This window comes from Larimichthys crocea, chromosome IX, assembly GCF_000972845.2.
Source record: "Larimichthys crocea isolate SSNF chromosome IX, L_crocea_2.0, whole genome shotgun sequence".
NCBI classification, from domain to species: Eukaryota; Metazoa; Chordata; class Actinopteri; family Sciaenidae; genus Larimichthys; species Larimichthys crocea.
In genome coordinates this window covers 11,395,910-11,410,140 of record NC_040019.1, presented here as the reverse complement: position 1 = coordinate 11,410,140, position 14,231 = coordinate 11,395,910, and the positions used below count along the sequence as shown (strand labels likewise).

General features: G+C 39.4%; 1 protein-coding gene across 1 annotated transcript in view; it reads right to left on the bottom strand.

Annotated features, from left to right (window-relative positions):
• arhgap24 (Rho GTPase activating protein 24) overlaps positions 1-14,231 on the bottom strand; it is a 67,740-nt gene that overhangs the window by 34,567 nt on the left and 18,942 nt on the right. The window contains exon 3 of the mRNA XM_019253699.2: positions 8,417-8,504. Within this exon, the coding sequence (XP_019109244.2) occupies positions 8,417-8,504 (88 nt within the window). The remainder of the gene's footprint in view (positions 1-8,416; positions 8,505-14,231) is intronic.

Sequence of the window (14,231 nt, the reverse complement as noted above, 5' to 3'; positions counted from 1 at the left end):
ACTAATGTGACATGGGGTCTATTTGAAAACCACCTCCATACATCCTGACACCGAAATGTCATCACTACAGATTGATATGCTTCCTCAATTACTCTACTGGGGCTTCTTTAACCTTAAACACCGATGCCTAGGGGGTAATACTCTGAGCCTGCCATATTTATTACCATCCAGGAACAAGTGGAATAATTGTTTGGTTTATTAAAGCCCCTCCTGCTCCCTTTGGCTTTTTTTTTTTTTTTTATATTCATCCATCCATCATCATTTCAGCTGCTTTCTCTACTCTACAGGCCGGTTTATAAGTAACCTCTGGCTTCCTCATAAAGAACAGTACAGTCGTCTGTGGTCTTATAATTACACGTCTGTCTTCACTCTCCAATAGTGATCATTCAGTCATTACTGTTTAATAAGAAGTGCAACAATTGAGATTTAGGTAAGATTATCATGTTGTCCTGATAAAGCACATTCCTAGACCGATCATATGATCATCGTTTGTATTCAATTTTCTCATTAGCCAGATTAATTAACTATAAAAAGGGTCTTCTGTCACTCTGCCTCTCCTGCCTACTCATATTTATAATGTGATTATCATAGCTCAACCACACAAGTCACATTGTGTAAATCAGACATGCACCTCAGTGACATATGACACGCATAAGTCATTGCAGAGGTCACACAGAAGGCTACCTATGGCGACCCATCAGGCATGCATGTCAAACAAACAGTCACAGGATCATCAAGAGCATTAATCACAGGTGCACTGAATCAAAAAAAAAACTTTACACATGAAACTCACTGAAGTTTATCACTGAGGGGATTTGTGCTGACGGCAAAGCAGGAATAAAACCAAGAACTGCAATAAACTAAAACGTATCAAGCATTTCAGTCAGTAAATCTGACCAAACAATCTTAACGAAATCCTGGGGGATAAACTCTAATCCAGTGTTGTAGTGCTCAAGATCAGTCGTGGTCTCAAGACCAGTTTTGAGACCCCTTTCTGAATGGTATCTTGGTCTTAATCAAAGATGGTTACTGAGACATCTGGGAACGTGCCTCACCCAAATAGATTAAGCAGATATTACGTCTTAGCTACCTACCTGAGTAGGCCAATACTATCTGATCTTAGTATGGTCTTGAGTCAGTTTTAACCCCTCAATGTCTTGGTCTTGTCTCAGTCTCGATACAGTCTGGTCTTGGTCATGACTTGGTCTAGGCTCAGGTGGTCTTGACTATAACACTGCTACAATCCCAACATATAAGAAAAACAATTGGAATGATGCTATAATGCTCTACAAAACATTTAAAATTTAGATCAAAATAAGCAAAATATGCACTTTTCAATTGTGAAACCAGAACTAATTCAAACTCTGTATGTTTGAAAGAAACAGAACTGCTTGCTTAAGACAGCTCTCCTATAGTCATCATAGACATTAACTCTCAGCACAATTTTACAACATAAGTTCAGTCGTGACAATATGAAAATGTATGAAGGACTGATTTTAAACAGAAATGGATGTGAGGATTTTTCCAGAACTGTAATGACTTAAAACACCACATGAGGGCACTATCACCTTTGTTTAGACAGAGGCTCACATATATTCACTACATGCACTACGTCATCTCACTCATGAGGAAATGTCTATACACTACTTCAACTTATAGAATAAGCTGAAGCCAAACATAATCTTTGATAGTGAAGAGGAAACTCTTGTACTTATTCAAGTATTATAGACTCAGGCTTTGCTCTGTAAACAGCATTCATGCTTGAGGCCGTCCACCTGCTCATGGCAACATGATCCAAAGGTCCTCTCGTGAATGAAAGGATGGTGGCTTCAGGGGATGAGCAGGGAAATATTCCCATAATAATGACTTGCTGTGGCCTGACCAGCTACTTTAACCAGGCTACCAAGAGAAAATTAAAGAAAAAGAGAGAGAGAGAGAGAGAGAGAGAGAGAGAGAGAGAGAGAGCACAAGACTGTGCCCAGGGCAAAGAGAGAGAGAGATACTGACATACTGAACTCATGTTGGAGCCAAGGCCTTGTATTTATTAGAGCTTGGGGATAGAGAAACACACTGTTTCTCCATCAAATACACAGCAGGGAGTGTTTCCTGTGTTGGTTCTTGTTTTATAGGGGTGGGATGATTAATCACAGTTGGACCACGGGGATTGACATTTAGCTGCAGGTATTCATGCAACAGTGACAGGTTAAATAAAATGAAGAGTCTGTGCCATTTAGCCTGATATTATAATTTGCTAAAGGCTCTGCTCGCTCACTGTGTTGAAGTCTCAAAACCCAGATCCCCAGTGCAAGTTGTGTTATACCGTACAGATACCTGACATTCTTGGGAGGATTCAACAACATCAGATAAAACTAAACACTAATCCTGAGCAGCAGGATGTTCTGATGATTATTCCAGATATGTGAAATGCAGTTTTTGTTGTCACTGCTTCCTGTGTATTTGTGATAATTTAGAAGTATCAGAATAGTTGGAGGCACATCCGAACATGGCTGGACAGAAAATGTCATCCTCAAGTTGACTGTGAAAATGTCCTGCAGGTAATCTTCAAAATAAGAGTTAAATCCAAAAGATTTTGACACATGTATTCATGCATTTCTTGTTGTTATTCCTCCTACCTTTAGCTCAGGTCCATGTGTGCTTGCACATGTTGCAACATGTCAGTGTGAAGAAGACAACGTCACTGGTGCTTAAAGTCTCGGTTTGCGCAGGCAAAACAAGAGCCCCATTGTGTCTGTACCTGTGTGCCTCTGTCAGAGTTTACAATAAAGACATAACCATGATTCCAGTCTAAATACTGTTAGCCATGCGGTGAGTCCGCTTCTTAAGCCCCCTCTCCCTTCGTCAGTGACTCTTTCTGTGGGTTTAACACACATCATCCAGATGTGGATGTGCACAGTGAAAGAGACAAAGGCAAGAGGTGGGTGAGAACATCAGGAGAGAGAAAAGTGAAAAGCATCAGAGCGTGCACGGAAAGTTGTAGAGATGTTTTTTAAACTGTTTTGCACATTTTTCAAGGCACAGAGTAATGAAGTAAAACTTTCCAGAAAAGCTAAAAATACAGAGTTGTTCATCTGAGAGCAGGGTCTCCCTCCCTGTATAGATGTCCTGATGATGCTATTCAAGCCTCTGGCAGTCACCAGATAGCCAGCTTGTGTTCAGACCTCACCACCACCCTTAGACAACGGACATCTCTGTACAACTCTGACTTCCACCCCCCCTCTCCTCCTCATTACTTCCCGTCTGTCTGTCAGCCAAAGACTGTCCATGTGTTGTGTTCAAACTGCAGAGCCCCATTTAGACCAGTGGAATATATGTGTTGTGTTTTCCTTTCATTTTCTCTCTCTGCTTCTCTTAGACCTCTTTATTTGCTGCCTCATAACAAGCCATGTTCTTGTTTTCCATCAGCGTGAGGGAGTGGTGGATGTTCAGTGGTGGTATACTCGGCCGAAACTCTCGTCAAATCTGCCGTGATGTGTTTTAACAGCCCAACGAGATCCTTGTAGTGAGCATGCGGGTAGTCATATTCTAATCCACGAGTTTTGGTCTGTGTGAGTAATTTTACAGTATCTGGGACAGCCATAACAAACACTGCCTTTGATAGTTTAAAGAATAAAGTTTACTACAGACACTGTGGTCAGTGGAGTGAGTGTGAGCCTACGGCATGTGTGTAAACCAGAGAAATCGTGTGTGAATAAACACTCTGTACTGGAACTACACAATAATACTATGAACAGTATTTTGAATAATTTGCTTTACTAGAAAGAGTTAGATGAATATCTCACGCTGAGATTACTGTATCTGATTATAAAAAGGCTAACAGAAACAAACTAGAAAGAAGAGTTACACAGGAATTAAATATCATAAAGCAAAACCTTTGTACAGATGAAATAATGAGTCACAATGTGTTATGTCATAATTATTGAGCTTTACAAGTGTTGGATTTTATCTTCTAACAGAGGCAGGCAGGCTTTTCGGCCTTTATGCTAAGCTAATAGTGATGGGAATTCCAGCTCTTTTTAGTGAGCCGGCTCTTTCGGCTCTTCATTTTACCTTTTATAATTGAGGCAAATTTAGCGCTCTTTTTACTTGTGATTTGTATTTGAACGCATATATCACTTGAATTTCAATAATTTGCTCTAGCCAACTGCATTTACAGTTGTAAAATCCCTTGTAACTCGCTGAAACCACCCAATGAATGCACTAACTTGCTTGAAGAACCACTCTGCTACACAAAGCAGATAGAAACGCCTATAAAAACCTAAGCATAGAAATTTTAAAAAAGGACAGCTATTGACATTTTATTTTTTTATATTTATATAAACACACACACACACACACACACACACACACACACACACACACACACACACAATGTGCTTTGTTAATGCCCACCACTGACACCACTGACATCTGGACAAATAAAACCAAAATGTTTTTGGTATAGTGTAAAAAATAATAGATCTTTGCACCACACTCCTGTGTGGCTCACGGACGGACGGTAGCCGGCTCCCATCGTTCACTTAAAAGAGTCGGCTCTTTGAACCGGCTCGTTCGCAACCGACACATCACTATAAGCTAACCAGCTGCTAGCTGTAACATCCTTTAGACATGAGAACGGTCTCGACTGAGTTTTCCAAAATGTTTTTTTTAGTAGGTCAGTTTTGAAAGAATAAGCAACAAACGCATTCTTCAGCAGTAAAATGTACACTCAGGATTGGCTGCCTCAGCCTTATGTAGCTAAATATTGCTGTAACACTGTATTTATGACTCCTCTCTACTTGCTGCTATATGCACTTTGGGGCATACAATGCCAAAGGCTTTCCACCTCTAACATCTAAATCCTATTTCATAAGAGCTTTTTATTAAAACAATACAGTTAAACAACACATAGATGAGGACAAAACAATGAAAATGTTACACATGCAATAAAGAAAGCCTCATCAATCAATGGTAACCTTGGTTTCAAAAAACAGAGATCTAAAGGTGAAGTCATTAATTATTTTGGGCTTCCTACTGGTAACCGCTCCTGAATTTTGAACTTGAACACTGCGCAAACATTTTAGGAAACTAGCTAGTGGAATAACATTTGTCCTTATTTATTTCTTAATTCTAACTAATATATTACCATACGTTTCATATTCTTCATCTATTAGGGACAAAATGAGGATAAACTCTCTGCTTTCCACTTCTTTTTTAAACTACAACTGCGTTAGCACTTCCCTCAAAGTGTTATGACTTTTTTCCAATAATTTGAACTTCAATCACATTTCTCTGCATTAACTAAGCTATTTCAAACATTGCACTGAAAATGCATCATATGACACTATATCAATATATCAACGTTTGATTTACTCTGTCTTTATTAAGTAGTAGTATATTATACCTGTGAACCAATGATAGGTCGAAGCTGCTCCCTGACAGATATCTAACCACATTCACCATCACTAAGCGCCACAAAGACACAAGTCTGTTTCAAAAAAACCTTCAAATCCAACATTGATAACAATACTCCAGCAGCTGACGCCCTTTAAGGTGACTCAATTGGAATACAGCAGCTGTGAACAGCACCCTGTAAATTGTGAAAATTATGTTATGACCTCTATTGCAGGTAGAGAAAATTGAGTCACTAGATTTTTTTTGCACTATGGGGGAAATAGATGACAACTGTTTGCAGTGATAAAGAATGGAAAACACAAACACTAAGCCTTATATGCAAAGAGAAAATGAAAATCTGTCAACGCACCACACACTAACCACACACCAGGCTATATGTTGCAAAACAGCTTGACAGTCGATGATGTATTTCGAAGAGCATGTGCTGTAACACCTGGGAAGGGGGAACTGAAAAACTGAAAGGGGGCACGATGAGTCAGTGAGGCATGTGATTTTAAAGTACTGTGTACTACAAAATGTAAATTACATGATAAATAGACTGATCGAAATATATAAAGTGATCAAAGATCACATTCAGCAGTGTCTTCGGCAACTGGAACTATTTCAACATCTTCATTTTTCCAGATAAAAGTTGTTAAAGTTAAAATGGATCTCAACACTGACTGTCTGAGATGTCACCAGTCCTCTGCGACTTTAAACCATTTGTTGTGCATTTCTCTAAGTTTTGTTGGGTGTGGGACCTCAGCTCTGTGTCCCGTCAACGGCATAAAAATACCTTTCTAAAAACAGACAACTCATTTTATTTGTATTGTGGGCATTTTTCAGCTGAAGCGCACGGAAATAAAAAAGAAAAGAGAAGCAAAAAAAAAAAAAAAAAAGTTTTGTTTTTGAAACTTCCCCTTTTCTTCCTTCTGCTAGACAAATTAGCTTTTTGGTGCTTTATCTAGCCAAGTGGTGACAAAATGGACACTTTCTTGGTCCATATGATTGAAATCAGGTTGTCATCATGGTTTTAGAGCAGTAATTCCATGACTGATATGTCGGAGATTTGAAAACTCACAGCAGCCAATCTGTGAATTACTATCTACATCTCTCTGTCAAAATGTCTCAACCAATTATGCAACATAGGATGATGAAATAGCATCAAAAAAGCGTTAAAATACTTCATAATAATTATCTAATAATCTAATTATTTTAGACACCAAATGCTGCCTTATATTGAGAAAACATGTGTGCTGACACATAAAAATTTACTGTACCACAGCATAGGCACACAAGCATTGTTCCTCCTATAACACAACCACTTCCAGCTATGAGAACTATTAATCAAAACTTGACAAGTTGACTCATTTCAATGTAAAATGATACGGCTGCAACTGAAAGTGCCTGAAACGATCTCTGCAGGGAACTGTTAAGCCTCATCTAATGTGGAAACTGATAAACAACAAGGTCATTAGCATCCAAAAACAACATAAAGCATCTTTCATGTGAACCTGTGACACACCTGGTCTTTTCATCTGTCAGCTTCTGGCCAACTGCCCAAATTACTTCTTTAACTTTGGCTCGGTCTGGGTAGCCTTTAATCGACCTTTTGCTGACAAATGTTGGGGCCAAAGTTGCTCCATTATCTGCTGGGTCACATTGTTTATGTGGGAGCTACAAACCATGTGAGAAAAACTGTGGTGGATACACACCAGGGAAAAGATAAGGATAAATAAAATGCAAGAAGTCACTGCACACATCCTGTGTTTTCTACAGGGTTTTGCTTGAACATGGATCAACTGTTTCTGTTGATGCACTCTGCTACTGTATCTTTTACCAGCTGTCTCTATTTCCCCAGTGTGCATGTGTGTTTTAAATATCTATTCCATAGACTCACATTCCTGGCATTGCTCTGCTTGGGAAAATACCCCACTATTCCTTTGTGTTGTATTCCACCGTGTTTCCATACAGTCTTGTGGCGTCTGTGCATGTGTTCGTCTTTGAGCTTATGTGTGGGAGTACAGCATGTTTGTGTGTGTGTGTGGCCAGTGGTCACAGCTTCTGAGTCAAGCTCCTGAAATCTGAATTAAAAGAATAGTTCAACTTTTTTATTTTTTTTTTGCTTTCTTGCAGAGAGAGATGAGGAGATCAATACCACTCTCATATCTGTCCATTGAATATAAGGCTGCAGCCAGTGGTTAATTAGCTTAGCTTAACATAAACTGTGGCTATTTTCCTGTAAGATATGGATTTAATGTGATTGGAAAATAAGCTTCCAGTCTGTATGCTAAGCTAAGCTCATCCAAGTCTTGGCAAGAAAACAAACCAAACTTTTTCTCTAAAGAAAAATTAAACATTTCTACTTCCGTCAGTGCCACAATCGAGCAAAAGGGTTTACACTCGGAAACAAAAAGTTTCATTTCAGTGGAATAAAAACAAAGTGACAGTGCTGGAGGAGAGAAAGAATGTTGTAAAATCACGATGAGCACAATTTCACAACATGACTTCCCTCTTTACTCCCTTTCCAGTGACATTTCACTGTGACATTTCGCACTCAGTGTGTTTTGTGAGGGCCTCCTGGGCAAATAGTGCATCGACAGCCTAATACATAATCCATTTTGTTTAATGATGTGCTTTCAAACGGTTCTACAACCCTCACTGCCTATTTCATCTCTCTTATACATTTTAAAAATATATTATATGTTGAACTACATCTTTTGGGGTCATCTATCAAACATTTAAACCCATTGTCAGATCCTATATGCTCATAAAGCATATATATTTATATAATAAAGTCAGTAATACAATCCCAGCAAACTGCAGGCAGACAAAGGGTTAACAGAGGAATCAGTCAGTATAAAATCAGGAAATGGCAAAATTCTCCCATGGATGATTTACTGCCGACAAGAGTGATCAAAACCTGATGTTTTTGTTTCTGCACGCCCTCCAGTCAACATTGCAATCACCATGTTGTGCTCAGCAAAATATAAAAAGTGATGAAATTGATTTAATCTTTTCTTACCTGGAATGACCTCGAAAAGAAATTTCCCCCCATCATCGCCACTGGTTGGATGCTCTGTAACTTTGTTTCCAGGTAGGAAAATGGTTCCCTGTGAGGAAAAAAGAACAGACTGATCAGTTATTATTCCAAACAGTATTTTGATTCAAACATTTGTGACTAAATGTTAGTTTTGTTGCTAAAGGAAGGAGTATTTATTCTGAATAGATCAAAATGCTTTGTTTCCTCTGTGCGTATAGTTCTGTGTTCTCGCAATGATTTTTTATGATATCCAACAAACATTTTTAAACATATCAACACTTTTTTAATGCCTTATAGTCACAGTATCAGCAGTTGAAGCCACTGATGGTTAATGAGGTGAATGGTGTCTCTGTCATTCCCCTTCGCCCTCACCATGCCCGTCATCTGTTCTTGAACTATGTAACTTTGTATTCCGTACTCACAAGCACATAACACTTTACAGCACTAAGTCACACACCACCAACTGTTTCACTGGTTTTTGGTGAAACTGGATCATTAATTTATGGAGAAAATGTTTTCTGGTTTTCCCCCTGATGTCCTCTGGCTGCTCTGCATCAACTTGTGATTTACAGAGTTTCTTGATTTTAATGGACAGTAAAGTAAACTGCAGCAAACTCTAGCTGCTGTTAGTTAATGCTAGCTAATGTTTCAGTTTGTTAGTCGGACTACCTGGACTGTGAGCTCAGAGTTCCAGGGGAGTGGACCATGGGAAGACGAGTTTTTCACTCAGTTCAGGGAGTGCTGAAGGGGAGGGAACATGCCAGAACAGGAGCTGGGCATGCGGGCAATGTAACTGGGCTCAGCAACCTCTATGGACATAACAACAGAGGGTAAAAGACCAAAGGGGAAGTTCAAGGATGAAGAAGTTTTAATTTCTACATAATGTTGCTTTAAGGCCACACAATTTTTAAAACTGTAACCTTTTGATTTTATAGTCCGCTTTATACGACGACCTTTCCTACGCTTCTCTTGCAACAGCAGCACTCCTGAGCTCAGCAGCATGAAAAAGTACTGACATGTTTGTCAGAGGATTTTGCGTCATCATGTGCATCAGCATCTCTGCTGCTCTGAGAAGATGGCGTATAGGACCCCAGGGACAGGTCTGAATGATGGAGCTGAGCTGTTATAAAATGTGGCAAAGTGGCAGCAGTATAGAGGATCACCATCTCTCCAGCTCAACTCTGTCTATAATGATACATCATCTGTGTGACACCAAAGGCCAGAGATACTCTGCTTTAAATAGCAGGAGCATCAGCATCAGCTTTTTCCACAGTCGACCACTCAACAAGCAGTCTGTCGAGACGTACTGTCTGTTAGAAAGGCTGTGGGGCAGATTTTTGGGTCTTCACAGTGCATCATGAGAGACGAACACGCTCATTAACTAAACCAGTGATACCATTACCAGTGATGACGCAGGATTCATTCACCTCTAATGTTGCTGGATTTGGAAAAGTCTTTGTGGGTCATATTAGTGTCACAGGGGACATTCAGCTGTACATCTGCTGATAATATTTATGCACTTTATGCACAGTAAATTTAGGAAAGCTGGACTTGTATCTGCAACTGCATTGTTGTTTTACTGCTTTTTATAAGCACAATGAACCAATTGACTGTCAAAACAACGAATAGAAAATAACCTGATGACATTTTTCAAGGACCCATGTGTAGGCTTTAGTGGCAGTGTAGTTTCATCACCCCTCATCTCATCCTCTCCTTTCTAGTCTAAAGGAGAAACTGGTGGCCACAAAAACATGCGCTGTCTGCAACCAGTGTGTAGTTCAACATGGCAGCTCAACATGGCAGACTTCATAGAAGAAGACCTGTTGGTGTCTGTAGATAGAAAAGGTTTATTCTAATGCAACTCAAAGACTCTTTCAGGTGAATATACACTAACGAAAACATAATTATGCATATTATAATTCAATCTGTATATAGAGCCCACTAAATGACACACACTGCACCTTTAATGCATTTATTTTAGCAAAATTGCCAAAACACACACTGATTGCTCCAATTTGAATATTTGGTCACAAACTGAATATCTTTGGATTTTGCAAAACTGTGAAAAATGTCATTTTACAGGCAAAACAATAAACTGAATCATTCGAAAAAACAACAGCAATTTGTAACTTGACAAAGTAAATTACCAACCACTTGGTAATCGTATGAAAATCACAAATTAGTTAACTACTTTTGTTTTCTCCTACTTAGAGTGACTATAAAAAAGGATCACAACACGACCATCTGCAGGTTGATCCCTCATGCACTCAAACAGTGCCTTTTCACTTGATTTACAACTTGGACATCAGTTCCACAATGCAGCATCTGAGAGCCATTATAGCGCGCTCTATCTGAGTTAATGTTAATGCAGACAAGATGTGCAGCGGTGACAGTATCAGTATTATTAACCCACACACATTAAGAGGATCTGAGGAGAGTCAGTTTCCTTCCTGCTGAGAGAGAGAGCTCTTTAATGAGCCATAACTGTGACAACCAGGAAGGGGAAACTCTACCTGAGGCCCCAGATGAAGTGTTTTAAAGGGGGTTATAAAGATGGGACAGACATGCTCCAAAGTGGAGGAATGAGGGGGAGAAAGAGCTTGTTTGATGTGACTGTCAGCATGAGAATCACGGGATTGGAAGGCTTCTTTGAGAACTTTTCTTTTGGTGAACACAGATCTATTTGTTATGCACGTTGTACTGATTCCAGGGAAACAGAAGATGACTTAAATGAATGGTGTGTGGGTGAGGTAGACTTCATAAATCCGTGCTGTTTGAACTGTGTATATTAAAAAAAAAGAATGAAAGGACCTGTGTAGTCCCTCCATACTGTAAAACCACAACACCACTGACATTTCTCTCCTCCAGACAAACCCAACCACAGACACAGTGATATTTACCCAGCAACGAGTACGGTAGCCGGGCCCAACCCGACGGGGGCAAAAAAACCCAACCTATTTTGGGGTGTTTTCTGCATTTTTATATCATCGTTAACTAGAATGAGGTCATTTTTTGGAAGCGTGTAATGACATAAACCCAATTATCTTTTGTTCTCAACCAAAAAGCTACACACACACACACACACACACACATGGGACAGAAAAGTCTCAGATAAATCTTTTTGAGAAAAGCGACAGCAGGAGGCTCAGGCTTTTAAGCAGCAGCCCAGCCTGTCAGGGGTCTGATTTTGAGGCAGTGTCCAACAGTATGCTCCAAAATGAAATCAAACTTTGTGTGTTTTCTCAGACTGCAAGCAAATACCAGAATACTGACTGCGACTCCAGCTCTGTTCATTTAATGGCATCCACACTAGTTGGACCAGCCTGCACTCACTGCAGCAATTAAATCCATATGTGATGTTCTTTTTGGGCATGAAACATTTTACCTCTGTGAACATTCAGGTTTGTTTTGAGCATATTGACAGTTGTGGGATGTCTGGCCTGCAGCCTTGGATGTTTCATTTGTCGTCCCTTAGGTCATATAAGCTTTTTAAAATGACAAGAAGACACTATGGGACCAGCTTGTACACAATGGCTTATGATAGGCTACACAGTGTTAACATTTAAGATGATGACCATTAAAAGTGTGTCCTCTACATGATAAAGAAAATGGAGAATCCATCCAACCTTTATTTGGAAAAGGGTTATAAGGTGTCTGCTGCTTAAACCAATATACAGACCTTGTTTTTCCGGAGTAATTGTCAACAACAGAGGTGGTGAGATGGCATAACCTATGAATGGCAATGCAATTTTTTTTCAATCTGCAATAAACATTCTTCTTCTTACCACTTGGGGCCCACAAAAACAAGCTATAAGTCAAACTTGCTCGCTAGGAGCTACTTAATTCAAAACCCCTCCAGGCACATCTCTGTCACGTCGGGGCCGCAACACTGTTTTGGTCTGAAGAAGACAGCCCACCAGATTTTGTTAACTTGCTCAGATTTTGTAATTTTCCTTGGTTTACGTGCTTCCAAATATACTTCTAAATGTGTAAATATGTTGTATGTAAATGAAAATGGTTACACCATTGGAGACTGTGTCCCTGGCATGAGCAAAATGTGTTCAAGGCAAGTAGAACATCAAGTGTGAAGTTTAAGTTACCTTAGTTTCTTAAATAATGATCTGGTTTGATGAGTGAGCGTAGAAGACAGAACATCTGGCAACATAATAAAGAATAGGGCAATATATTATGTTGTAGAAATTGATTTCAGATTGCAAACAGCAGATAAATGCTCACAGTGAAGTCAATTAACTGGAAATTATTGGTCTAACAGGTCATTTAAGTGCTCATTAAACTATGTCTGGTTGATCAGTGCTCCTTTTATCCAATAATTACTGTTCTCCAGCTTCAGTGACCTCTCAGATGCAGGAAGTGACACTCAGTGGGAGACCTGGAGACGGTATGTATGCTTTTTTCCTGTGTGGACTATCGTAAGCCTGTCTTCGTCTCTATTATAGCCTGTGTGCCTGCTATATGACCTGTCTATTCAAGTGGCAAAGTGTTACTAACAGTTTCTCCTCATCTTATCGCTCCACTGAGTCCATCACTGCAATAAATGTCATCATTATTTCATCATTATAACAGGTAGTTCTGGTCTTTAACGCTGACTGGCTGAGCCTCTTTCAAAAGCCACTGTAAAATGCACAGTAAATCCACAGCTGCGACTATATAACGTTTACTAAAATATTAATATGCCAGTCAAATGTAATGGGGTGGAAAAAATAGAGGCCTTCTCCATTAATCTTTATTTACCCGGTGGATTAACTGTGGGAGAACGATGTGAGAAGTTATCCATGATAAAACAGGAGAAGATGATACGTGGAAGAGGAAGGAATTAAAAAGTTGGGGAAATGACAAAACAAGGCTGTAACCATTAAACACAGTATGTGCGCTGTTTGCTAAAAACAGTGAATGGCAGAGAGACGTGATTTTAAAACCAGGCACGAAATACAAACACAACACTCGACCTTCTAGCAAATAAATGTGCAATGTGCAACAATAACTGGGACAGAGAGCTGTAGAAGTAGACAACAAGGCCAGGAATGGTCTAAAGCATGCTTCTTTGTCACCCACACACATAATAAATCCATCTAAAATTGCAAGATCCCTAAGACAAAAAAACAAGAAAGCGCCCCAGTGATTTATGTGCAAGCAGCTGGAAAACGCACAGTGTCCTGTCACTTTCTTGCAGGAATACCTATCACCGCTGCTGTTGCTGTTGCTGCCTGCCAAAAACCTTTTATATTCATCCAAGAACTCCCATATATAAAGTTTCATAAAATGTCCTCTGCCGAAACTGAGACTGCTTTCTGAAAAAAGAAATGAGTCTCAAATCACGAAATGTAAGGAAAGAGAATATAAAGCCAAAGCAATTACTGTGAAATCACCTAAAAATAAAAGGAGCGAGATTGAAAGCTACAAAGCCGTCTGTGAAAATGTGATGATTTTTGACCTTGTGACCATATTTTTTGTCATTACACAACATGCATGTTACAATAAAACCACGTTCAAAGAAACAAACTGTATATGTATGGGCAAGTATCACAAAATGTACACTCTGATTATCTCACTTATAAGGGTTTGTCCTCTGCAGTGCAGTCTTTATTTAACCTTACTAAAGTCAGCATGTTCCTTTGACATTGTGTGTTGTATGGATTTATCTTGCCATTAAGGGCACACACTATCACACTGTCTCGTGCTGCATGCTGATGCTGATTAGTCTTATGTTGTCCTTACAATTTTTAAGTTGTGGTATAATCTGTGACCAACATAATAAGAGGTTTCTATTAAAAAAATA